General features: G+C 41.5%; 1 protein-coding gene across 1 annotated transcript; it reads right to left on the reverse strand.

The window, feature by feature from the left end:
* LOC149303661 (immunoglobulin superfamily member 1-like) lies at positions 1–25,594 on the reverse strand. Its single transcript, XM_089480795.1, has 16 exons — positions 25,532–25,594; positions 23,662–23,955; positions 20,661–20,945; positions 19,498–19,788; positions 18,853–19,004; positions 16,955–16,976; positions 16,391–16,678; positions 14,303–14,407; positions 14,129–14,166; positions 13,453–13,637; positions 8,336–8,523; positions 8,174–8,209; positions 2,784–3,089; positions 1,841–2,143; positions 776–1,078; positions 1–188 (listed from the first exon to the last, which is right to left on the reverse strand). The coding sequence occupies exons 1-16, from the start codon at positions 25,539–25,541 to the stop codon at positions 10–12; spliced, it is 2,985 nt and encodes a 994-aa protein (XP_089336921.1). The 5' UTR covers positions 25,542–25,594; the 3' UTR covers positions 1–9.
* Between the last annotated feature and the right edge of the window lie 1,530 nt (positions 25,595–27,124).

The following is a 27,124-nucleotide window of genomic DNA, read 5'->3' on the forward strand; positions in this document are numbered from 1 at the left end:
GCCTAGCACTCAATCCACTATACCATATTGTCTCTCTGTTACTTTAAAAAATGCCTTAGAGACCCACTTACCCTTCCTTCTTTTCCTGCATAGGACAAAGGCAAGTAGCAGGAGAAGGAGAAGCAGGAGAAAACCTGCTGAAGTGCTTGTCAGTATGATGGTCATGGTTCCTACTGAGTCATTTATACCTGCAAAATAATTTAAGATCTTGAGTTAGGAAGTTGCTAGTTTTTATCATTCTGCCCACCCACAATGCCCCAAGATTAGGAACATCCATTTTATGGATCAATGTCTCTGTTCATCTACCTGCATATAATCTTCTTCCAATGGTACTGCATTGTAAGTCTTGCTTATGGCTGCCTAGCCAACACACCATGGACCAAGCCCTTTGCCCACAAATGTGGAAGCCAGAAATCATCATACTAAAGGGAGTACAGGAAGTAAGTGGGAAATAGCAATATAACTGCTCCCATTCAAGTGGTTGATTCATTCACCATTATATCCTAGGGTGACTGTGATCTTGCCATTAACATGGTGTGTAAGAGAGAGAGGCAAGGAGGCCTTTGGTATTTATCCACCTTCCTTTTTCATTTTTTTAAAAATTCGTTTTTATTAAACTCAAGCAACACACCAAATACAAATATATATGGATGGATGGAGCCCGGTCGCCCAGTTTCCTTGAGGCTTCAGGGCCTGCTGGAATTGTACTGGGGGACAAAACTCTTGCCTCTTAGGAAGATGGATCTGGAACATGGTGGAAAGAAAGATAACTGACCTTGTGTCTGGCTTGCCACAAGCAGCTCCACAGGATCACTTGGCTCGGACCACAGGAAAGGTCTTCTTCTGACATAGTATTGACAAGTGTAGTTTCCTGCATATTCCAACCCGACCATGAAGAAAACGAACTCTGTCATGTTTCTGCCTGCTTTTGTCATTTGTGATGCTATCAAGCCACTGGAATTGCACAGGGAAAAGTTGAGATCACTTTTTGGTGCCCAGCACTCAATGGTGATATTTGATCCCAAAGATATCTGCTCCTTTGGTCTCACTTTGATGGCAGGTTTGGGTAGGTTGGGATCTGGACATAAGGAAAACTCATTAAAAAGAGATTAGATTGCTTCATTCATTATTTATCCTATGATATATATTCTGCGAATTCTGGCCAAATCAGTAAACTTATTTGTTGCACAGCAAATTCCCTTCTAGTATACATATATATTCCAGACTAGGTTTATTCTGAGCTAGCAATATTCAAAATGCAGGACCCCAGGACCAAACCCACAAATTCATCCTAAATTTATTTTGATTCCCAAATGGTGGATTGTGCCCCTATAAAATCCCACAGTCTGGTTGATATCTGAGGATTTATTTTAATTTTTTTGACATTGGCTGGTGGAGGAAAGTGTTGTGTCCTCTTAGAAAAGTCATATTGGCAAAGAGGCATATCATTGGTTAAATTTAACTAGTCCAATGAATCTGGAATGTGTAAGACTGGGAAAGCTAACTTAAAAAAAATACAAGGCACCAGTAACAAAATCAGGAGAGACAGGGGTGACAACAAATATGCCATTCTTGGTAAATTCCATTATTTCTATTAAAAACAAATAATTTGATTAGTTAATGATTAATGGTATCAGTTACCTGACCACCTTCTCCATGTTAATAACAATGAATTAATCTAGGCTTTTCTAATAATCTATATTAGGCAATTAATCTAGAAATGGAACATCCAAACTGTTCTAAAAGCATGGCCGCATCCGATTTAAAGGTGTGGAAAATACAAAAGCAACTTCAGAGTCATTTGTGAAAATGTTAAACAGGAATGAAGGCCAAGCCTTACCTCTAATGTTGATCTGTACTTGCTCACTGTAATCTGAGCATAATGTATAGGTGTCTGATTGGTAGCAATATTTACATTGGTAGATTCCTGCTTGAAATTGTTGGATGCTGAAAAAGGAAAAAGTAGCCTTTCCTTGTTGTGCCTTCTGCTCATTTGCCCTATATATCAAAGGAGGCTGTCCTTTATGCAGAAAGAACTCTGCTTGTGGGTGTCCTTGATTCTCACAGTGGATGGAGACCTTTTGTCCCACAGTGACCACACCATTGGGGATCACTGCAATGGAAGGTTTGGGATAAAGTTGTCCTGGATAAGAAAGAAAATGCATTATGATACATTAGAGTATTATTTCCATGCTGATTTTTAGTTTAATCAAACTTTCTTATAGTTCACTGGTGGGGAAGTTGTCTTCCACATGTTGTTGTATTGCAACTCCCATCAATGCCAGGCAGCACAGATAGTGGTGAGCATTAATGGAAGCTGCAGTCCAGCATCTGGAAGGTCACAACTACTCTGTCCCTGTTATAACCTATGATTTGATAAGGAAATTTCTATACCATGGTGTCAGAAGTACCTTGGGGCTTACATCCATGGAGGGTAGTAACACAGAATCAGTGGGCAGAAAAAATACAGGGAAGCCCATGTTGTTATATAGTTACGGAACCTCCATAAGTTGCTGAAATAAGACACACATAATACCTTTAAACCTAGAGGTCATCATTTTTAGCTAATGATATTCAAGAACCTAACTTGAAGCAAACTTTTATCTAACTTAGAGCAATTTCTCTATTTAATTGACAAGTATATAAAATATAAAATATACAAAATTGTAATGTGTAGTGTTGTAGCAAAACCAATACAGAGTGCTGTGGCACCTTAAAGACATAACTAATTTATTAAATAAAGATTGTGTAAATGACTTATGAGGAGTGAATCATATCCTCACCTATTATTTTGAAGGAGACCATGTCACTGTACTCAGAGCAATAGCCATTGTAGACTGATGAGCAATAGTTACAAATATAACTCCCCCCTAATGATTGGGTGGCATTGGGAATTGAAAAGCCGACCAGGATCTGTTTCTCTGACACCTCCCTCAGTAAAAATAGCTTGGAATTCACCACTTTGAAAAGTTTGAATATCTTTGCTGCTTGATATTCCACAGGCCTTGCACAGTAAATAATGACAGTTCCCCCAAGGACCACTTCTCCAGAGCTCACATGTATAATAGGCTTGGGATAATAGTATTGTCCTAGAAGAGGGAAAAGAAGGCAAGTGAGATTTGGAAAACAAACTATCTATTGCAAAGTGAAGTCGAAGGCTTTCATGGCCGGCATCCATAGATTTTTTGTGGGTTTTTCAGGCTATGTGGCCATGTTCTAGAAGAGTTTCTTCCTGATGATTCGCCAGCATCTGTGGCTGGCATCTTCAGAGAAGATTGCAAAGGTGGGCAAAGTGTGGTCTGTAGCTCACACGCTGCACCACTCCTGGGGCCATTGCTGGGGCCCCCAGGAGCCCAGTTTTTCCTCTTCTAAAATTTCTCTTGCTCCTAAAACCCTCCAGAGGCATCTTTGCCACACTGGTTTCCCTTGGGCCATTTTAGGGCTGGGAGAAGCCATTTTTAGAAACCTGACATGCACAGGTTGGGTAGAGGGAGAGTATATGAGGCCATTTGGGCTAAAAGGGGAGTTCAAGGGGAGTTGGGGGGGGTGAAACTCTCCCAAGTTTTTTGGAGGGCTAATGCCACCCCCTAGCCTCCATTCTTTGCTCGCCCACACCATTCTACAACAATCTAACTTGAATGTGGGAGCCATGTGCTTAATTTGGGAGAACATAAGAGGCTATGTTTAGCATAGAGGATAAGTATCCATTTGGACTGTGCTTCATCTATTTACATTTACCAGTGGCAAATATAATAATTATTTGTTTTTAAAATAATCAAATCCCTGGTTACTATCCAGTGTTTAATATGGCCTGGAACCGAATTAGAGCCAAAGGTTTCTACCCATTGCCTGAGGCTGCTGCCACATTGCAGAATCAAGGCAGTTTGACAACGGCATTTATCAAACAGGGGTTTAGCAGCTCAGATCCGGGGTGACTGCAAGTCCAATGATCCAAATTCACGTGATAACGTGAATGTTTTATCACACCAGGTTCCTTTCTATGGGAGCTCCTTCCGTGGCGGTTCCGCAGTACTTCCACAGTGAATCCTAACTGACTCCTCATTTTAATGAATTTGCTAAAAAAGTGGATTCGCATTCAAGCTCCCTTTGATTTCACTCCGAATTGGTCTGGTGTGGAATGCAACTTTGCTTCTGTCTCCCCCCCACAACCTGCAATTTTGCCCCATTTGCTTCCGGTGCTCCCCCTCCTTCCATTGCTGCCAAGGTGTTTCCTATGCTTCTGGAGAAAGAGAAAAGAGAGCTACTGGGGAATGAATGTCTTCACTTTTAACGTGAACAGGAGATATGCTGGCAAGGAGAGGGGAAGCGGCTGTTTCCAATGCCGTTGGGGAAGGCTGTTTGTGTGCATGGAAAAATTGAAGGGTAGATTTAGATCCAGATGACAGATATGAAGGGAAACAGGAGGCTGGATGGCAGCAAAGGAGGGGGCCATCGGAGTCTGTGGTGGAGGCTCCAACTCCCATAATTCCATAGCCTCGAGCCAAGGACCTCACAACTCCAATTCCTGTACTACTACTAATAATTTATTATTTTAAAATAATAATGCTAATAATTGTTATTATTTTAAAATAATAATAATAATAATAATAATAATAATAATAATAATGGCCTGTTACAGACTGCCAAAATAAAGCTGCTTCGGGTCTCTTTGGAGGTATGCTGTTTAAATGATGCATGCATCCTAAGAATCCGGAAGCTGCACCAAAGCTGCACTCCAGTGCTTAGGAATGGAGTGTGGCTTTGGCGCGACCTCCGGACTCTTAGGACCCATGCATCATTTAAATAGCATGCCTTCAAAGAGACCCGAAGCAGCTTTATTTTGCCAGTCTGTAACAGGCCAATGTTTGCTGAGGCACCAGAACTGTCTGGCAGAGAAGGTTCAATGTCTCAGGACACTACAGTTCCCAGAATTCCATAGCCAGGACAGTTAAAGTGGAGTTAAACTGAATTATTTCACAGTGCAGATGCAACCTCCTTCAGAACCAAAGGATTTACTTCCAAGCAGACCTGCAGTTTCTACACTGATTATTTTGCAGTGAAAGAAATTTATTATTATTATTATTATTATTAATAAAAAAATCTTTCACTGCAAAATAATAATAAGAATAATTTTGCCGGTGATACATTGGGATGAAGCAGAGGGCATTTAAAGAAAGGTGACACGTTCGGATGATGCAGCGGGCCTGTAGGGATAGGTGACATTCCCTATCATTTATGTGAGGCTAGCATTCATGTGAAACTGGAAAGGGATGGAGGGAAGGAAACCAAGGGTAGATTTACATATAGATGACAGGTGTGAAGGGAAGGAAACAGGAGGCTGGAGGGAGAGAGGGAACTCCCAGAATTCCATAGCCTCGAGCCAAGAACCCCAAACTCCAACTCCCAGAATAATTATAATAATTTATTATTTTAAAATAATAATGATATTAATAATAATTAATTTTTAAAATGATAATAATAATAAGTTATTAGTTTGCTAAGGGACCAGAGATCTCTGGCAGAGAAGGCTCCACAGAGAAGTGCAGTTAAACCAGATTATTTCTCCAGTGCGGATTCAACCTAAGAGAAGGCAACTGTTACAAAGGGAGGGAGAGCATGGAGAATAATTATAATAATTATAATTAAAAAATGTTTTTAAAATAATAATAATGATATTAATAATAATTTGTTTTTAAAATAACAACAACAACAACAATAAGCTTTTAGTTTGCTGAGGCCCCAGAGCTCTCTGGCAGGGAAGGCTCAATATCTCAGGACACTACAGTTCCCAGAATTCCATAGCACTGAGCCAGGACAGTTAAAGTGGAGGCAAACTGGATTATTTCCCAGTGCAAATGCAACCTCCTTCAGATCCAAAGCATTTACTTCCAAGTAGAACTGCAGTTTAGCCTCAAGCCAAGGACCTCACAACAGACTCCAACTCCCATAATAATAATAATAATAATAATAATAATAATAATAATAATTTATTATTTTAAAATAATAATAATGATATTAATAAGTTATTAGTTTGCAGAGGCACCAGAGCTCTCTGGCAGAGAAGGCTCAATGTCTCACGACACTACAGTTCCCAGAATTCCATAGCACTGAGCCAGGACAGTTAAAGTGGAGGCAAACCGGATTATCTCCCCAGTGTGGATATAACCTAAGAGAAGGCAACTGTTACAAAGGGAAGGAGAGATGTAGATGAAATAGATGAGGAGAATGACAGGAGAATAGATGTAGATGAGGCTGAAATGGATGGGAGTTTTGACACGGAGGACCCCTTTGAATTTGGCTGCCAGGGATGGGAAAATAGAAGGGAGGAAGAATGGTGAAGCTGTCTTTCATGTGAGGCTAGCATTCAAGTGAAAGTGGAACCAGGCTCCCTTCTTAACCCTGGAAATGCAAAGGTTCAGGATGCGTCCAGAGCCCCACTGAACATGCGCAAGGCTCCCAATTCGAATCATTGAATCTGCATGGTATGCACCGGTGTGGTAATACAATGTGCACTCACTCCGCTTTGCATGAATCCGCATCGCGTGCCTTGGATTCGATTCCCCCTCAATTTGGAAGGGCAACCAGGTGTGATAAAACATTCATGTTATGTCGTGAATTTGCATTGTTAGACCCGCAGTCATCCCGGGTCTAAGCTGCTAAAATCCCCATGTGATAAACTCCAATGCTTTAACTGTCATGGCTCCTTCCCTTGAAATCCTGATACAAACCCCAGAATTCTATAGCACTGAGCCATGGCAGTTAAAGTGGTGTATTGATTCTGCAGTGTAGATGCAGCTTCAGTCAGAACCAAAGTGGTCTTGAACTGCCTCATCTCTGTCATCTGACAGCAATGAATTAGTTACTCAGCTGATCATTTTCTCAAATAAGCCAAGATATGGGAGAAGGGAGAGTGAATAAGAACCAGAGCTTGGGAAAGTTACTTTTTAGGACTACTGCTGCTGGATTCCTTCAGCCAACATAACTATTTCTGAACTAGGCAGGATGGCCCCAGCATGTTGAGCTGGGAGACTTCAGCACCCATGTTGATGCTGCCCTCTTGGACACAGATTTTTATGTATGCTATGGCAGCTGTCCTAACTGGTTTCTGACCCCACTCATCCGTCCGTCCGTCCGTCCATCCGTCCATCCGTCCATCCGTTCATCCACCCGGTCACACTTTGAACCTTGTTTTCTGAATGATGTTGAGTCCAGAGTAGGGATGTTCTCTGTGGTTTTATCATCATTGACATATCACTAGCTAGAGAGGTTTTATCATTGACATATCACTAACTAGAGAGGTTTTATTTTACTGTCCACTCTCGGAGATTTTCTAGTCATTACAGCAAGTGATTCTGCTGAAGCTCTTGTTAACTTCTGCATTGGGAAAATGTTCTGACATGATCGGTCCTGAATGTCCCCTCTCGTGGGATGAGAGCCAATTTCGCTCATGGTTTTCTAGAGAAACAGTACAGATAAAATGAGTGGGATTGCAGCTACAGCAATGATGGTGCAAAATAGGAACAAGTCAGACCACATATAGGCTAGAGCACCCTTGGAAATTTACATTGTGGTGAAGAAACTAAGCTTCCTCGACTGCTCAAAGGCACTGAAGAAAGTGGTCTTTGGGAAGAGAATGTAGACCATTTGACAGGTGACGGAAAATTTTTCATAGGATTATGTGGATAAAATTGCTAAGAACTGTTTGACTTGGAATTTGTAGTTAATATAAGTCCAGTGGGTGCAAAAAGCCTGAAACGCTGCAAATCATGTGTGGCCAGATCACATTTGAGTGGAATGAAAAGTATTTTAATCATGTAGACTAGCCCCTCAAGTTCCTGTCTTCTTCTGTAATTCCATGGTGTAGTTCTTGGAATCCTTGATTGAGAAGTAGTAGTTAGCTTCCAACTTTCCCTCTGGCCCCTTGTTAATTATTCTTTTGTCTGGTATTTGCCACTCTCTTACACTACAACTCTGGGGACCAGGGTTTGAATCCCCACTCAATCATAGAAACCCATGGAAAGACCTTAGGCCAGACACACTTTCTCAGCCTCAGAGAAAGACAAAGGCAAATCCCTCTGAACAAATCTTGCCAAGAAAACCTTGTGATAAGTTCCCCTTAGGGATGAAACAATGCGGTCAGAAACAGCTTGAAGGCACACAATAGCAAACTCACCTCTACAGAACTGCCACTGCCTGGTGAACCACAATCCTGAAAAGGAGATAATTCCATTAGCAGCAAAATATCAGCAATGGAAACTGCTACTGGCTGTCCAAACTGGCTACCCTGCCACAGTACACCTGGGAGACCTTCTGCCCCTTGGGCAACAATACCAACCAAGTAAAAGGATGCCGAAAGGGGTCCTCATGGTGAGGTTTCTGTAGCCAGCAGTGTCCGGTTTGCTCCTAGCTCTGCTGAACCCTCCAAGATACTGTTTGAGAGCTGTGGCTTCATAAACAATGCAGTCAGCAACAAAGTTCTTCCGCATAATGTATGATTTCTCTCCGCTCTGATAGCAGAGACAGCTGTGGTTACCAACATTGAGGGAAATCCCACATCCCTTTCAGCTACAGCATGCGTAACACAGGAGAGGAGAGAGGAACTCTTGTTTTTAGTGTTTTTAGCTTTTACTTATGTGGATATATGTGTTTTGGTGGCTTAACAGGCTAGGGCAGAGTTGCCAAAGTCATTTCCTCATCAGTCAAAGTCCTTTCTTGTCATAACGTATGACAATAAAATAAAATAAAGCCCGATGGTGACTTTTAGGAGCTGAAGTTTGTTGATGCTACAGTTTTTCTCTGGATTAGTGTGTGATATAACAGTCACCTTCTTACATCCTTCACAGAAAGCAAAACCCTTTTGCCATTTGAAATGGTGGCATGCAGAAATTGGACATATATATTCCATATATACCACCCTTCCCAGGTTGACCAGATGTCCTAACTGCAAAGGAGGACAAGGTACCACAAAATACAGGACATTCAAGAAAAATGTACATTACATATAGGACATTACAATATAAAAGGTAAAACAGTCATATAAATATACGTTAGTTTCACATAGTTTATTTACAGCTATATTACATATACTGAATTTTATTATGTACTCATCCATATTTTTCAGATGAACATGTTTTCGTTAAAATGCCTTTTTGGATTACAATATACTTACAGATCTTCGAGAAAGACAAATGCTTAAAATTGTACTTTACCAGCAACAAGCCTTTGACATTTAAATTATTCCTTTCATTTTCCCATTGTGCTGAAATTAAGGAAAATAGCTCTTTCAACATTTGCACTGTGTCCTCAACCAGCCCATTGCCTAATGTATTTCCTGTCCTTTTCCTTTCCAAGAAATGAATGTGTCCTGAGCTCTGGGAGTAAGTCTTGTCTCCTAGGAAAAAGGAACTTTAGAAGGATCCATCCCATCCCACTATGTGCAGCAAGGATAGGCTGCCAAATAGACACATTTTTCAAAGGGGAACAGCAAATGTCATGTTACTCAATGCGCTTCTTACTAGTCATGCTCAAAATAGAGGACATTTTGGAATTTCCCCTGAAGAGAAGTCATATAGGAGTTGAAATATAGGAGAAGTCTTTGAAAAGGAGGATATCTGGTCACTCTGGCTCTTCCAGAGGTTGTCTTCTAGAGACGGTTACAAATTGTTGTATTAATTGCTCACATTCTCATGTTCTCATCCAAACAACACTTCTGCTGTCCTGGGCTGCATTCCCACTTACAAATAAATCATTTTGTGAACCAAATCGATGGATTGATTCAGCAGCGGAGCGTGATTGACATTACATTTGCCCCAATCGTATTTTCTTGCTGCAAAATAAAATAAAATAACCCATTTGTGGTTCATATTCATGAATGGATTCAAAATTGACCCGCTCCAGCTGGCCAAAGAGCTAATTTAAATCGATTCCAATCCACATCTGGTTCACACTTGTGCGGAATCAATTTATCCAAAAAGACATAGAAAAAATCAGCGTCAAAAAGATGTAGGTTAAATGGGTCTAGTGTATGGCCCCCCTCTCTGAATTGCTTCAGCAATTTGGTTCAAGTGTGAACCAGGGTCATTTAAACTGGTTCAAACTGATTTGCACTCCATTTTAAAAGGTAGTGGGAATGAGGCCTTGGATTGTTTTCTGGCAATTTTCTGCACCAGCTGCAAAATTTTATCCCCACATTCAAGTAAGTTTTTTCCCAATCAATTAATCAATCAATCAATCTTTATTGTACAGTTGCAGACAAGAGTAACTCATCAATTATTTAATTTTTTTACAAAACATAACAGACATAATTAAAAAGATAAGACAAATCCTAAATATTAAATATACATCTGAATCATAATTTTATGAATGTTAGCAACGCAGAAAAGAAACTTTGCAACTCTCCTGTTACACATTTATCACTATCCACTAACAGATAAACCGTGAGCTAGTGTGGTGCAGTGGTTTGAGTGCTGCACTATGACTTTGGAGACCAGGGTTCAAATCCTCCCATAGCTATGGAAACCCACTGGATGACCTTGGACAAGTCACACTCTCTCAGCCTTAGAAGAAGGCAACAATCAGCCTTCTCTGGATACATTTCTCTATGAATGATTTGTTGCTGGTTATTCCCTGGTTATTCCTGGGATAAGTCCTCTCTAATAGCGATGTGTCTTGCTGTGATCTCGGGACTTTGCCCGGAAAATGAGTTTTTAATCCCAGCTTTCCCCCCGTGTGATAAAAGTTTTTAAAAAAATTCAAAGGAGGAAACTGTCCTTCTAAACCATACCTAAACTCAACATGCCTTTAAAAATAAAAACCTTTGAAGGGTCTGAGGCTGTATCCTCACTGAAGAAATAATCCGGTTTGACACCACTTTAACTGCAATAGCTCAATGCTATGGAATTCTTGGAATTGTAGTTTGTTGTGGCACCAGAGCAGTTTCTACAATTCCATAGCACTGAGCCATGGCAGTTAAAGTGGCGTCAAACCAGATTATTTCTGCAGTGCAGATGCAGCCTTAATGAATAATCAAAAAATTGTGTAAATAGGGCATTATGGATGGAAGAATGGAATGAGTGAATGTGGAGGCAATTACAACCGGCAGTGCTTGGCAAAATTTAAGGAACTAATTCACATGAATTCACATTTCTTTAGATCAGTCTGGAAGCACCTATAGCTATAGCTAGGTTAATATAGGAATACTCCATATTAAGTTATGTAAGCTTAGTTATGGGACAAGTTACAGTAGTGGGGAGGTTGGGAATGAATAGCTGCGAGTTTCTTCAAGACCAAACTTTCTTTAATCTCTTGCTTTTCATGAAACCTGTTTCCTAACTTGGTAGAAAGAGGAACTCCTCAGAAGCTTGGTCTTTTTCATACTCCTTCGTTTTGAAGAAATGGAGTACAAACAGATGGAACATGTGACTTCCTCCCAGAATAACTTCAGCACAATGATGGCAACATTGGATTTGAGTGTTAAACAGTGTGGTTAGGACATCGGTGTCTTCACTTCCATTCTAGTTCCTCTTTTTTTATCTCCTTTGTCTTGCTATTGTTGTGGTTGTGTGCCTTCAAGTCATTTCTGACTTATGGCTACCCTGGGGCTGCATCTGCACTGCAAAACTAATGCAGTTTGACATGGCTTTAACTGCCAGGGCTCAATGCTAATTAATTAAATCATGAACTTCAAATTCCAAAAGTCTCTTGTCTCTTAGCAAAATCTATTCCTTCAGCCACTCAAAACAATAAGCTCCTTTTTAGCCTAGAAATTTTAAGGGTAATTGAGAGTGCTCTGTAGAAGGGATGGGCAACCTTAGAGACTATGGGGCTCAACAGACAGGTGGCTAAAAGCTGCCTGTCTTTGCCCTTGGTTGGTGCCACAGCAGCCACATGCTGCAGCACCGACCCACTCCTTAAAAAGAAGCCGCTGTAGGCAGCTTCTTTAAAGAGGCATCACAGGTGCACTTACGCACCATGGTAATGCCCCTTCCATGGAGCACTGTTTGGACGCCCAGCTCCATCTAGCTCTAGTTTCGGCCCCAGGCCAGCACAAATTACCAGTCTGTTTAGGGCCTATGTTTCTTGGATCTTCCTAGTTCTTTCTGGGGCTACTGATGTGTATGCACTGGTCTCCCTGTTGCATCATTTGGTTTAAGCCATATAACATTTTTAAAACCCCAAAACACTCCTGATTTTTAAAGTCTATTCTTCTTCTGGCTACTGTTACTATTTTCCATACTCTTTCTAGAGCAACAATGACTGTTTGAATTTAAATATTTCAACTGTAATAATTTATTGGCAACATTCAGTGTCAGTTGCTTCTTTTTAATCACTTTATTTTATAGTGTAAGAAATGCCGTTTGGAAACAACTCTTTCAGTGATCATACGTTCAACCAAAACAACTTGCTTTAAAATACTATATTATATATTTGTTTGGTTAGGATTATTGTATACAATAATCCAATTGTTTTATATATATGTAGAAGCAATTGTTTTAGATTTTGATATGTTAAAAATGAAGTTTTTTTAAAAAAAGAAAAGAAAAATTATTATTTAAGCTAGTGGCCATAATATCAACTGCATTTTGCTACTGATTTTTGTGTGACTTATGGGCCAAACCAGTTACGACCCTAAGAGAAAGTGACACTACTGCTCCCCAAATATCTGCCTTTTGGCAGAGATAGGCTGTGGCTTTGTTGGGAGAGACCAAAATATTAACTTAACCCAGGTAAGACACAGAGCTGGGATGAGCCCTGAATCTGATTAGCAACAAACACACACAAGCCAAAGTGTTCCAATTCCAGCCACTGAGGCTCCTAGTCCAACCAAGAGCTCAGAGTGGTCAGGATGGACAACTTTATTCTGAAAACATTGAGCATTTATAGATTTTTTTTTTTTTAGCTTTAGCAAACACTTGTAAAGTAAACATCAGGCATAAAATCAGCACTCTTCACTCTTCCCTCCTTGCATGTCACCATAACTCAAGACAACTGTCTTGAAGGCATATAATAACAGCAAATGAAGGTATTGAAAGAAAGAAAGAAACGGATGTGTCTAAGGCTGTAATCTATTTGAACAGCAGAGGGGGACACCACCAAGTTTGTGCCTTGATTTCAGCTTTTTATTTCACTTTCTTTAGTTGGTGCATACGTTCCTCTTCAGTTTTTTGTTTGGTTGTGCAGCCTGCAGTCAGGGACTCTCAATAGCTGTTGGGCCAAGGCTCAATGGAGCTGTGTATGGCTGCCCTTCTCTCCGTCAGAGGCCTGAGAGGTAACATTTGGAACATGGATGAAGGGACTGTCATCAGCTGCTGGAACCAAAGTATATACCAATATCTCATGTGGCTGCAGACACGTATATCAATGTGTCATGAAAGTAAGCAGGGCTTGCTGCTGTGAAGCAGTCTGAAGATGTTCTATCGACAGAATCCAAAGGAACATCCCAGCAGTGTTTACCATTCTTGAGAAATCCTGCCTATGGGCTCTTCTTGGTTCCTGGTTCTATCTTTGGCCACAGATGCATAGAGACAATGTTCAGAGGCCCTGTCAGGATCAGCTGCCTGTTTGATCTTGAGTGAGTAGTGGTTTAATACAGCATAAGAAACTTCATTGGGGTCTGCTTCAGCTATTGGCTCAAGGGGCTACATAGATGGAGGGGAGGAAAAGAGAAAGTTAGGGTGCAAACTTGTTACCACTTGCTCTAGTGCTGTTTCAGTGGAAAAACATGAAGGTACTTGATAGCAACACTCCTCAGTCTGATGTTCTCCAATGTGCCAGGTGACAATCCCTTTCATGGTGACTGTGGATTGTGAATTCTTTTTCTTCTTTCCCCCTAAATCCAATATTCTGGATTTATTCTATTCCTGCTAGGTGTATGACTAGTGAAAAAAGTGTTAAAGATGCTGACAACTTGATGCTTAGAAATCTGTTTCAGAAACCCATGGTTTCTGAAATGTTCATCAGCTGCCATTGGTCATATATACAAACTTTGCAACCTTAGGGTCTAGAAACTAAATTAAACTGAAGGCTAACACATTGATTTGTGCTTTACAGGTTCAGATCTATGGATCAAATTTTGTCAGGAGGGTGATAGTCATGATTAGAGTTGCTTATCTAAAGGACTGTCTCTTACCATGGTCACTGGTTGGTTTGCTTCTTCAGCAGTAGACCCTGCAAATCAGGAAGAATTTGTGAGATGCTTCACCCATTCTCTTCTTAATTACAATGGTACACATACTGTAGTTTCTGCAATTATGCCTGCTTTAATATAATTCAGTATAAAGCAGCCCATAGAGGGTCCACTTACTCTTCATCTTTTTTCTGCAAAGTTTGAAGGTAAGTAACAGCAGGAGAAGAACCAGAAGGAGAGACCCTGCAGCAATACTCGCCCACATAATTATGGTAAATCTGTCTGTAATAGAGAGATTGTTAAGAGTTAGAATGCTGCTAATGGCTTACCTTCCAACTGCCCCAATTTGTCAAGGACAGTCCCAATTAATCCCTTGCCATACCACTTTTTCAGCTGCTGTAAAAATGTCCCCACATCAGTCCCCTAAAGGATCCCAGAGGGTCACACACACACCCTTCATTGCATTTTTCCTCCTAATTGTTTCCTCCTAATTGTTTTGCAAAAACAAATGCTGCCTGAATGTCCAATAGGATCCACAGGAAACACCCAAGAGATGGGATTCCCATTTTCAGCCATTTTGCCATTTGCCAAAAATGGCAATCACAGCCCTCATCCGTTTCCATTTTCCAGTGGATAGTACAGGTCTATTTTAGGGCTGGAAGGACCCCCTTTCAAAAATAAAAATGACTGTTTGGTCACTTCCAGTTTTGAATAAAGCCCCCTCCCCATGATGAGGCCAAAACAAACCTATTCTGAAGTACTGTGTTCAGTTCTCTATTTGGTTCAGTTTAGTGCCTCATTTTCAGAAGGATATAGATAAGTTGGAGTTACTTCAAAGAAGGGCAACAAGGATGATACAAATTATGGAGAACAAAATAGGAAAAGGAAAGGCTGAGGGAGCTGGGCATGTTCATTCTGGTGAAGGGAAGAATGAGATGTGACATGAATGCACTCTTGAAATACCTCAGTAAGAGCAATTTGGCAATGGAACCAATTACCTAGAGGGATGGTGGAATTCCCAGGGAGGACCTCTTCAGAAAGAGGCTGGATAGTTCCTGACACGAGATATGTGATGTCTGCACATAGGGCTTTTTCTGCTTCGGCCCCGCAGGCTTGGAACTCTCTCCCTGTTGAGCTCCGCTCAGCCCCCTCCCTAGAGTCTTTTAGAAAAAACCTAAAGACTCATTTTTTCCGCCTTGCTTTCCCCCATGTCCCTTAATTCCACTCTTCTCCTTTATGCTGTTGTAATTGTAATGTAATGGATGTCTTTGGGGTTATTGCTGTTATTAGTTTTAATGGTTTTAAAAGGTGATTGAATGATGGATATTTTTATTGTTGTATTTTATTGCTTAATGTGGGGGGATTTCTTTTATTGGATTTGTTGTATCATATTTTAACTGATTGTAAACCGCTGTGATCATTGGAATAGCGGTATACAAATAAAGATTCATTCATTCATTCATCTATTGGGGATGATTTTGCTGGAAATTCTGCATTGAGGAGGAGGTTGGACTCAATAGTCGATTGAGTCTTCCAACTTTATGATTGTAGTATTTCTCCCCCTGCCCAGTATTTTGTACAAATGTGAGAGCTGGACAGTGAAGAAAGTAGATAAAAATAAAATAATCTCACTTGAGATGTGCTGCAGAAGAGTGCTGAAGATACCATGGACAGCCAAAAAGACAAACAAATGGATCCTAGAGCAGATCAAACCTGAACTCTTCCTGGAGGCCAAGATGATAAAATTGAGGCTTTTGTACTTTGGCCACATCATGCGAAGAAATGACTCATTAGAAAAGACAATAATGCTAGAAAGAGAGGAAGACTGCATGCTACATGGATAGACTCAACCAAGGAGGTCCTGGGCCTGAACTTGCAGGATCTGAGCAGAGCAGCTGAGAGGACAGGAGGACTTGGAGGTATCTCATTCACAAGGTCACAATGAGTCAACGCCAATGCGAAGGCAATAAACAAACAACAACCATTATTCTGACAAAGCCAATTGCATCTTCCTGGAGATTTGGGGGAAATGCTGTTTCCTAATTTTTGAATTTTTTCAGGGGGGGTTAGAATCACCGGGAGCAAAAACAGCCTCAGATGTTGCATGCCACCCAGGAATGGCACTTTGTTTAACCCAGGCACTTGCTTTCTCTGTTCCCTGCCATGAGACTGCAGGCCCTGATGGGTGTGTTTGGCTCTGGCTGCTATAATTCAAAATATACATAGGGAATGCGAAGGCAGAAGGAAAGCAAAACAAGTCCTCACCTCTCTTAACCAGTTCCAGGGGATCACTTGGCTCTGACCACACAAAAGGATTACTTTTGTGGTGATACTGACAGGCATAGTGTTTTGCATCCTCCAAGTCCATCACGAAGACTTGGAAGGTAGACATGTTTCTGTGTTTCTTTGGTTGTGGTGCTGTTTGGTCCATGGATTTGTGCAAAGAGAAGATCAGGTCTGCCTCTGGACCTTGGCATTCAATGGTGACATTGAAGCCTGAAGGGGTCTGCTGAGTAGATCTTACCTTGATGGAGGGTTTGAAAAGGCTGGCATCTAGAGGAAAGAAAACCACAATGAGAAATATTGGAAATATATTGCTTGTTCTGTACTGGTGGAATTTTGACATGTTTTATCTGCTGCTCCTGTCTGTTTTAGTTGTTTGCTTATTTGAAACAAGGCAAAGAAACAAACCCCAGTATGAAACACTTGTTTTATTCTTTAAAACATAGGGTTTAGATCTACGTTTCCATTTTTACTGCAGCTTGATACCACTTTCACTGCCATAGCGTCATCCTATGGAATCCTGAGATTTGTAGTTTTGTGAGGTACTTAGAATCCTGCAGTTTTCCTCCTAAGGGAAGAAAGGATGAAAACCATGTAGTGTCTGAACCTGAATTCAAAATTCAGGACTTATTCTGCACAAAATTCACATGTGGTTGTTCTGCAAAGAAAATGGTATTTTCTGTGCAGGGAACAGCTTTTTCCTTTATTCAGAAAAAAACTGTATTCTGTGTAGAGCCTGTTTTCTGTGCAAATAATAATAATAATAAACTATTTATTTATATACTGCTTTTCCTCGAGATCAAAACGGTTCACATCAGATAAAACCATGACAGCGTCGTAATACAATATAAAACAGTTAAAACACTGATGTACAGGTATAACTATACCGTAACATTATTTAAAATTAAAAATTATACAATTAAAACTATAAGATGTCCAATATCATAATCTAATAGGGGAATGTTATTTAACAGGAGTTGGGAGTATGCTTGCTGGAAGAGATGGGTTTTTAAGGCCTTTTTAAAGGCTTCCAGTGTATTACTAGAGCGGATCTCTTCCGGGAGAGCGTTCCAAAGAGTGGGTGCAGTCACTGTGTAAGCTCTTTGGTGGGTTGTTACCAGTCTCGTCTTAGGGAGTTCAAGTAGGAGTTTCCCTGTTGTTCTGAGAGTGCGGGGCGGATTATATAGGGAGAGGTGTTCTCTCAAGCAGCTCGGGCCCAAGCTATATAGGGCTTTAAAGGTAATAACCAACACTTTGTATTGGGACCGAAAGCGAATTGGCAGCCAGTGAAGAGATTTTAACATGGGAGTTATATGATCAGATCTAGCTGTACCCGTGACCAATCTGGCTGCAGCATTTTGAACCAGCTGAAGCTTCTGAACCTGATACAAAGGTAGCCTCATGTAGAGCGCATTACAGAAATCCCAATGAGAGGTTACCAGTGCGTGTACTACAGTTTCTAGGTCCTTTCGATCTAGATAGAGATGAAGTTGGCATATCAGCCAAAGCTGATACCAAGCACTCTTGGCCATTGCATCTACTTGAGATGATAACTGTAGAGATGGATCCAGGAGTACTCCCAAACTGCGAACTTTGTCCTTTAGGGGAAGTATAACCCAGTCCAGGACAGGATGGCAAATTTCCCTATCTGGATTCGGAGTACCTATCATGAGTACCTCTGTTTTCTCTGGATTCAGCTTGAGTTTGTTTTTCCTCATCCAGCCCATTACTGACCCCAGGCAGGCGTCCAGAGGAGAGGTGCCAGCCTTAGTCACTGTGTCAGTCGGAGACATGGAGAGATAGATCGGGGTGTCATCAGCGTACTGATAACACCGAGCTCCATGACTCCGGATGATCTCTCCCAGCGGCTTCATGTAGATGTTAAATAGCATGGGGGACAGAATGGCGCCTTGAGGGACACCCAATGTAAGCTCTCTCTTACGAGAGCAGCTGCTCCTCAGTATCACCATCTGGAACCTTCCCAAGAGATAGGACTAGAACCACTGGAGCGCAGTGCCCCCGATACCCAAATGTCTCAGGCGTTCCAGAAGGATACCATGGTCAATGGTATCGAAGGCTGCTGAGATGTCCAAGAGCACTAACAGGGTTATATTTCCCCTGTCAGTGGCCAGACGGAGATCATCGACTAAGGCGACCATGGCAGTCTCAACTCCGTAGCCTGCCCTGAAGCCAGTTTGAAATGGGTCCAGATAATTGGTATCATCCAAGACAGCTTGAAGCTGAAAAGCGACTGCCCTCTCGATCACTTTGCCCAAGAATGGTAATAAGGAGACCGGCCTATAATTAAACATTAAAAGGGGATCAAGGGAAGGCTTCTTCAGAAGAGGCTTTACTATTGCTTGCTTCAGAGATGATGGGACTATGCCTTCCCGAAGAGATGTGTTAAGTATTAGATGGAGTGGAGTTTTTATAGCATCTCCTACCTGGGCAGTCAACCAAGAAGGGCAAGGGTCGAGAAGGCACGTCGTCTTTTTCACGCAATCAAGGAACTTGTCTACATCCTCGGTACTCACAAACTCAAAACGATCCAGAATAACCTTGCTACCAGAGTCACTGGATGCCTCTACTGTAGGTTCTGTCGAAAAACCGGCGTCAAGATCAGCCCTTATCTGAGAGACTTTATCAGCAAAAAAGTCATTAAAAGCGTCACAGCAGGCTGTAGTTGGTTCTAATAAAGGGTTCAGGGTGGCCGGGGGTTGAGTTAATTCCCTAACCACCCTGAACAGCTCTGTCACATGCACAGTTTACACAGAATAATCTCCCAAGTACAGTATGTTCAACACAGGAAACAACTTTTTCTGGGCAGAAAATAATATTTTTGCATAGAAATATTATTTTCAAGCAAAAAATGCAATACCTCTCTGTGTATGTATATATATATGTACTGTTTTCTGTGTAAAATGTCTACATGCAAATTTTGTGCAGAATAAATCCCAAACTGCAAAGATTCTCATTAGTCCAGGATTCTTCTCTCTGGAATTTCTCAATGTAAAAAGACAACATGTTTTGAATAGTCTTTCCAACCCTAAAAGGCGGTGCCATCAAAAATTCCAAATCCAGTTCCTTACCTCTCACAACCAGCCTTGCAGCCTTGCTGGGCATTGACCACACAAAGGGATTTCCTCTCTTGTGGTACTGACAAGTATAGCTCCCTGCATCCTCCAATCTGATCATAAGGACATGGAACTTAGTCATATTACTCTCTGGTCCTGTTTCCTGTGATTTTCTCAGGTCCATTGATTTATGTAGGAAGAAAGTCAAATCATTCTCTGGCCCCTGGCATAGGATTGTGACATTTGCACCTAGAACATGCTGTCCTTTGGGTCTCATTCTGATCGTGGGTTTGAAGAAACTGTGATCTAGAGGTAGGAAAAGAATAAAATGAAATCCAAAGTGTTGTGTAAGTTTGCTATTCATCTACAGTGGACCCTTTCCATATGTGAGGGTTTGGTTCCAGTCCCTTTACCCATGGATGGGAAAAAGCATGGACAGTCATGCTCTATATAATTCAGTGGGCTGTGGCATCTGTTCATTGGGTTCATCACATTACCATTGAATAATATGTGGCATGGCGAGCTGCAGTCACTGCAATCCATGGATTGCTTGTCCAACGATGGGTGCCCACTGTATATACCTTGCTAGACACTGTTGCAGACAAACTTTTGTTTAGTTCAAAATGAATTGTTTCTGAATTTTGCTCATAATATTCAAGTGTGGCATAAATTACCAGAAAGTTTGTTAAATTGAATTTATATTTTAATATAATGTGTGTTCAGGATATGACAAATGCAAAACGTAGTGGCGTGTCATCTTAGAAGCAGCACATATGAATAGTGTGCACATAAGCTCCAACTGTTGCAATTTGGCATTGACAGTCCCAATTAGTTGTCTGTTGTTTCACTTTTTCAGTTGTTTTTAAAATGTCCCAGTTTCTCTCTCAGACTCCCACTTTTCACTTTTGTCTTCAGCTTATTTCAAATTCTGAAAACTGAGTTCAATGTTCAAACGTAATTTGTACTCAATTAACTCAGTTTGGAAGACAGAGGAGGGGCAGAATCATACCTTTCCCAGTAGGCTCAGGAAAAAGCAAGCTGCTGCAGCCTTTCCTAGTTGGTGTTTTCTTCCTGACTAATAACTTTTGCCATTTTGATCACACTCTGATCTTGCTTGGACATAAAGATCCCAGTTTTCATCTGTAAAATGTTGAAGGGTATTTAAATTTTGTTCTTACCTGTTAAGTTGATGTACACTATTTCACTGAAATAGGAATATCGAGCATTCAGTCCATATTCACACCAGTAAATTCCTGCATCCAATTGGTTAGCATTGGCAATGGAAAATACAACGTCTTCCCATTCTGCTGTTTTGACTTGTATAATATCAAGAGCCCCTTCCTTAATGAGAGAGTACTCTGCTCGTCGGTACAGTTCACTCTTACAACGGATAGTAGCATTTTCACCCAGTGCAATTACTTTATTTGGATTCAGTGATATAGATGGCTTGGGATAAACTTGTTCTGGATGTGAAATAAAAATAAAAGTGACATATTAAGGTTGGGGTATTCTCAATGGTTTGACTATACAATGTCATACCTTTGCATTCTCTGGTGAAATACACATACTCATATTTGAATCAACAGATAAATATTCACTTTCTCAGACCACAGAAATTTCAATTAATGGTGCAGATACAGTGCTAGTCCTCCTTATGGTAATCAGTTGGATTCTTAGTCACAAATAATTTGTTTCAGTCGATTTACTCTAGTGTTGAACAATTCCAATGTTAATTATAATGAATTTTACTACCAGCAAAGAAGACTCTTCACATCAGTGAAGGGGTCAGGCAGGTCTTCCTAGGCTGGGTATTGCTAAAGTGTAGACTGAGCTATGGAGAAAGATCTCACCTGTCACCCTTCAAAATGTCACTGAGGCTGCATCCACACTGCAGAAAGAATCCAAGGTGACACCACTGTAACTGTCATGGCTCCATACTATGGAATTCTGGGATTTGTAGTTTTGTGAATAATTTCTCTATCAGAGAGCCTTCTCTATCAGAGAGCTCTTATGCAATCCCAGGATTCCATAGCACTGAGCAATGGCAGTTAAAGTGGTGTCAAAATGGATTATTTCTGCAGGAAGTGACAGAGAGCCTCTTGGCCTTACAGAACCAGCATACTTGTTTGAGAGGATGCAATGATAAGCTGTTTAGGCTTTATCTGTACTTTGCCTTGAGTTTAGGAAAGAGGAAAGGGTCTGGAGTTGTTGCAAAAGGACAGTCATGTGGTCCTGCTGAGTCATAACCTCTTGATAACCAGCTCTGGTCAGAACTTCAACAGCCTTTTCTGGTGATGTAGCCTCAAGTCGATTGAAATGGACTCAACTCAAGTCACTGCAATGACTTGACTTGGCAATAAATGAGGCTCTCAATTCTACTCAATTCTACTCAAGATTTACATATTTTTAGTGACTGATTGATGGCTTAACTTAATCCAGAAACAGCAAATGCATTAGGCAATGGATGTGAGGGGGAGGTTGAGGTCTACTCAGCAGCCTGTCGTAGGGATGCCATATCCCACCTGTAGGCGGGACAATCCCGGTTTGGGTGGTGCCGTCCCGGTCCGGTTTGGCGCCCAGACCGGGACGGCACCACCCGCGGCCACCTCCGTACGCCGCAGGGTCCTCCAAGGCCTCGCTGAGGCCTGGGAGCGCTCTCCGCGGTCAGAGCTTCGGCCGCGGAGACGCTCCCTCCCAGGCCACAGCGAGGACTTGGAGGCGGCTCCGCAATCGCAGGGTCCTCCAAGGCCTCCGCGAGGCTGGGGAGGAGGAAGAGGCTGCTGGAACCGCGGCGATTGCCGCGATTTCAAGCGGCCCCCGTTCCTCCTCCCGGCTTGGGAGCCGGCCTAGGCGTCCTCCGAAGCCGGGAGGAGGAGGAGGACAGGGTTTGAAAATGTAGGACTTTTTTAAAAATTTCCTAGCCAGGAAATTAAAAAAAAAGTCCTACATTTTCAAACCTGGTCCTACATTTGTCCCGGTTTGGAGGTCCTCTATTATGGCAACCCTAGCCTGTCCCCAGTGCACATCAGAGCCTTCTCAAGCTTTTCAAAAGCTGTAGAAGGATCCTTCCACCAGGGCTGAGGAGTAGGAGTAGGAGTAAGAGATAACAAAATATATTTATTACACCTTATTCCTATTATTATATTGTGCACACAAACACCAAAAAGCAATTTAATTATATTGCACTGGGGAAGGGACTGGGAGGCAAAAAAAGACACTTACAAACACACACACACATTCCAGCCTTGCAAAGCAACCAGGGCTTTCCCCCAAGGCTGGGGAGTAGGAGTGGGAGAAAGGAATAAGGAGTAAAGGAAGAAGAGGTTTTTGCAGGAGTAGTAGTAGGAATAACATTAAGAAAAAAAAAATCTTACTCCAGTGTAGGACAAGGAGTAACCCCAAAATCACCACTACTCCCCAGCCCTGCCTTCCAACTCAAGCTCATTGATTAACATGTATGCTGTTCTGCTCAGAGAATTTTTTTAAACCTAACTTTGTGCACATCTTGATATTCTAGTTATTGGGGGGGGGGGGGAGAAAACCCACACCACACCACACTGCACCACACCACCACCTCTTTTTTCTGTTAGAAATAGGCTCTCAGATTGAGACTCGGCTTGAAAATATCTTGCATGGACTTAAGACACCACTTGAGACTTGAGGTAGAGACTTGAGACTTGGAGTAGAAGACTGGAATACATCACTGGCCTATTCAAATGCACTCCCACACCGACCCCTGAACTACACTAGTGTAATAACAAAGTCTAAAAAGGTCCAAGAAGAGCTTAAGAGCCACAGTTGTTGTTGATGTTGTATTTTTAAGTCATTTCCAATTTATGGAGAATCCAAGGCGGCCCTATTATGGGGTTTTCTTGCTAAGTTTCTTCAGGGGACGTTTATTGTTGCAAACCTCTGTGAGGTTGAGAGTGGGTTTACATGGCCATGCCAAGATTCAAACCCTGGTCTTCAGAGTTGTAGTTCAATGCTTAAATCACTACACCACACTGACCATAGTACCTACTCTATTAAATACATTTTAAATCATTAGTCAGATTGGATCCATATCCATATCAAGGCCCTAGAATCGCAGAACCATGGAGTAAATTTCTTCAAGCTGGAAAACACTGGAAGGCACACAGAAGCAAGTGAAAACATATGTGTACTGAGCCAGACCCTCACCTCTTATATTGATATGTACTTCGTTACTGTAAGGAGACCATACTTGAGAGGGTTCTCTGTAGATACAATAGTAGGTTCCCTCATCTGAGTGTTTGGCGTTGGCAATAAGAAATGTCACCTCGTTCTTCTCTGCCACATTACTGCTCAGTGTTGGTAATGATGCAGCTTCTTCTTTGACCAACTCAAATGTCACATGCTGGTGCATTTCACTTTTACAACTGATGGTGACATTTCCCCCCACAGGAACTACTGCACTGGGGCTCACCGAGACGGAAGGATAGAGTAAATATTGTCCTGGATTACAAAACGATATATTAGAAACTGAAACATTTGGGACACCATATTTCACTGATTAAAATCAGGACATGTGTGTCTGAAAAACATTGCAATATGGTAAAGAGGAAGAACACACAAACTGGGTCAATGTGCAGCAGTTTGCTTTTGCTTGAGCCTACTGAGAAGGGCAAGATTTCCCCTCATATCTTCTGAGGAGTTACTTGAGTGCAAATTATTCTTACACTTTGCAGCAACAGAGGTAAGCTGAGGACAAAGGGGGAAAGAGGGAGGAGGAAGGAGAAACAGGGGTATTTTAAATGTTTCTGAAAAAATGGGATGATAGAAGATGAATGGGGACTATTCCTGCCAAATCAGGACAGTTAGAGATTATGCACTGAGTAGGCCCTGTGCCACATTCCCACCAAACATTCTGGTGAAGAACTTGCCAGCAAAGATCTAAGAGCTTATGTGGGGAGAAACAGTGCTTCAGATGGCCTGGACCTGGGACATGTAGGGCTTTATAAAACATAACCAGCACTCACAATTACACCCAGAAACAAAACAATCGCCACCAGAGCTGTTCAACAAGGAAGTTATGTGCTCCCTGTAAACAGTCCTAGTTAAAAATTTGGCTGCAGCTTTTGAACTAGCTGAACTTTCCAAAATGTTAAGTCAAGGCTTTCATGGCCAGCATCCATAGGTTTTTGTGGGTTTTGGGGGGTATGTGGCCATGTTCTGGGAGAGTTCATTCCCAATGTTTCACCTGCAGTTGTGGCTGGCATCTTCAGGGAATGCATTCTGGCAAAACGTCAAGAATAAATTCAGTACATGGCCACATAGCCTGAAAAACCCATAAAAATCTATTTCCAAACATTCTCATATGGTGGCATCAAAACCTTTAAGAATTAAGATGGACCTAAATGGATAAATCTCTCACTTTCTCGCTTATTCAAATGTCAAGTTCTTGCCATAGCAAATATGAAGAAATCTGCAAATTTTAGCAATTTTATTCAGAAACTAAGCTCTCACAAATCTCACATCAGAGGCAAAGAATCTGGGGCTCCTGTAGAACAGGAAAAGTTTTATAGATGCCACAAATTTAGTTGAATACAAAGGGATGTTGTAGTACCTTTAAGACTAAAAGATATGTAGTATAAGATGTACTCCATCAGATCAAGAAGACTGGGCAGTGGCATCACTAGGGTTGGCATAATCCAGTACTGTAGGTGTCACCCATTAACACCATCTCTTCCACTGAGCTCCAGTGTTTTAAAAGCCACAGCTTGTTCCTGCCCAAAGGTAGATGTTTGGGGATCAGTGGTGTCACCCATTTTAAGATGTCAGCTGGTGCGGCCCTCAATCCTGACACCCTCCAAATGATGTCCCTGAGAATGAGTCTGCCAAAGCTTATGCTGCAATTTTCTTTCTCCCAGTTAGTCCCAAAAGTGCTACAAGATTCTTTTGCATATGTCTATGTATATAGTACAGTATTTCTTTGAAATTTCGTCCAAAGAAGATCATTGCATTTAATTCCAGTTCCCTTCCTCCCCCATCACCTGCAAGAAAAATGTTTTCATTTTCTCTTGATACTCACCTCTTGCCATCCATCTCTGCCTGGTCAACCACCACCCTAGAAAGATGACTCCATTAGTTGCAAGGTATCTGAGCAGCAGAACCTGATGCTGAATCTCTAATCCTTCCCCACAAAGCTTGCCAACCCTCTGATCCCACTACCTTTCTTGCCAACCGTCTGATCCCACTAACCAAGAAGAAAGATGATGCTGAACGAAGTCCTCATGCTGAAGGTGTTGTAACCAGGAACAGCCTAGTCCTTCATAGCAATCCTATCTCCAGAATGAAAAAAAAAATCTCCATTTAGGGTAGTTCCCAAAATACAAGAATGCTCCGTGACAGTTCTTTCCCCTCACATACAGTTTAGTTGTGATCTGACTACACAGCTCAGCAACCTCAGTGCTGTTACACCACCTGACAAACCACAACCTCCTCCAGATCATAGGGCAACGATGCAAAAACCAGCTGATGTTAACAGTTCTCAGAACACAGATTTGTTCCTTCTTTATTCAAATGGTATTTGGAAAGAATAACACCAGCAAAACAAATATACATGTTAAAACTCCAGTTATCAAACCCCTGTGGTTTTACATCATAACCAACAAGTCACTTAAATTGAAGAATGTCTTCTTTTGCCAGTAGTCGGTACTGTAAAGAAATCTCAGATTTCACTGTTACTATTGCGATTCTTCTGCTCTTGCTTTCATCTGATATGGACAGTAATTTTTGCCCTCCCAGCATGGTCATCACAATCATTTCGTGGATTATAGCAAACATTGGTGGGCAATCCTGTTCCGTATTTATGAGATAGCATCTGCAGTGCTCTCCTGGGCATGGGGCACATTGAGAAGAGGCAACCAAAGACACCTCTTGGGATCCTGATACAACTCCTTGGCTCAATGTGTCATGCGACCAGGAGAGCACTGTAGACCTCTTTCCCTAGCACCCAATCTTCAGTGCCTTAGAAACATTTTGGTTGGGGTGCTATTAGACTGAAAAGGGAGTTTTTAGAGGTCACATTAGATTGCTAACAGCTGTAAATATGAATCTCCAGCAGTTATGAGGTCTTAAGTAACAAATCACAAGTGGCCACTTTTTTATGCTGTCAGGCTTTTGAGGTTTATTAAAGTGACTTTAGGAGAGTTCTGTACTGCGTGTCTGACAGGAATGATAAGTATAAACCCTGCTTCCTTCTTTGGATGAAAGAGGAACTTTTTGCAGAATGAGTTGCTATTTTCTCTTTCTTTTCTTTGTCGAGGCAATGGAGCACAAGCAACACTGCCAAAATAATGCAGCTTGACACTGCTTTAACTGTCATGGTTCCAACTTGTGGAATCCAGGAATCTGTAGTTTCTTGTGGCAAAGAGCTCTCTGACAGAAAAGGACAAATGTCTTGCAAAACTACAAATCCAAGAATACCATAGAATTGAGTTGTGGTATTATTGCCTTATTTCTGCAATGCAGACACAACCCCAACTAGTTATTTGCCCTCAAAATGACAATCTGTTGGGTTCTGGTTATAATGATGGTGCAAAAAGCATGATTAATAATGAGCCCATGTCTGTTCTCCCCTATTATATTTTTTTGCACCTATCAACCCATGCCAGGCTTAATT

The sequence above is a fragment of the Sceloporus occidentalis genome, unplaced genomic scaffold (assembly GCF_023333645.1).
Source record: "Sceloporus occidentalis isolate IW3139 unplaced genomic scaffold, rSceOcc1.0.p SCAF_14, whole genome shotgun sequence".
NCBI lineage: Eukaryota > Metazoa > Chordata > Lepidosauria > Squamata > Phrynosomatidae > Sceloporus > Sceloporus occidentalis.

Bases quoted from the DNA above. Each gene is read 5' to 3' on its own strand.
- LOC149303661 (XM_089480795.1), bottom strand. The intron at 19,789-20,660 runs GTAAGAACAAAA...TCCTACCTCTAG, and splicing joins AGTGTACATCAACTTAACAG to ATCACAGTTTCTTCAAACCC. The intron at 14,408-16,390 runs GTGAGGACTTGT...TCTCTATTACAG, and splicing joins CCTGGAACTGGTTAAGAGAG to ACAGATTTACCATAATTATG.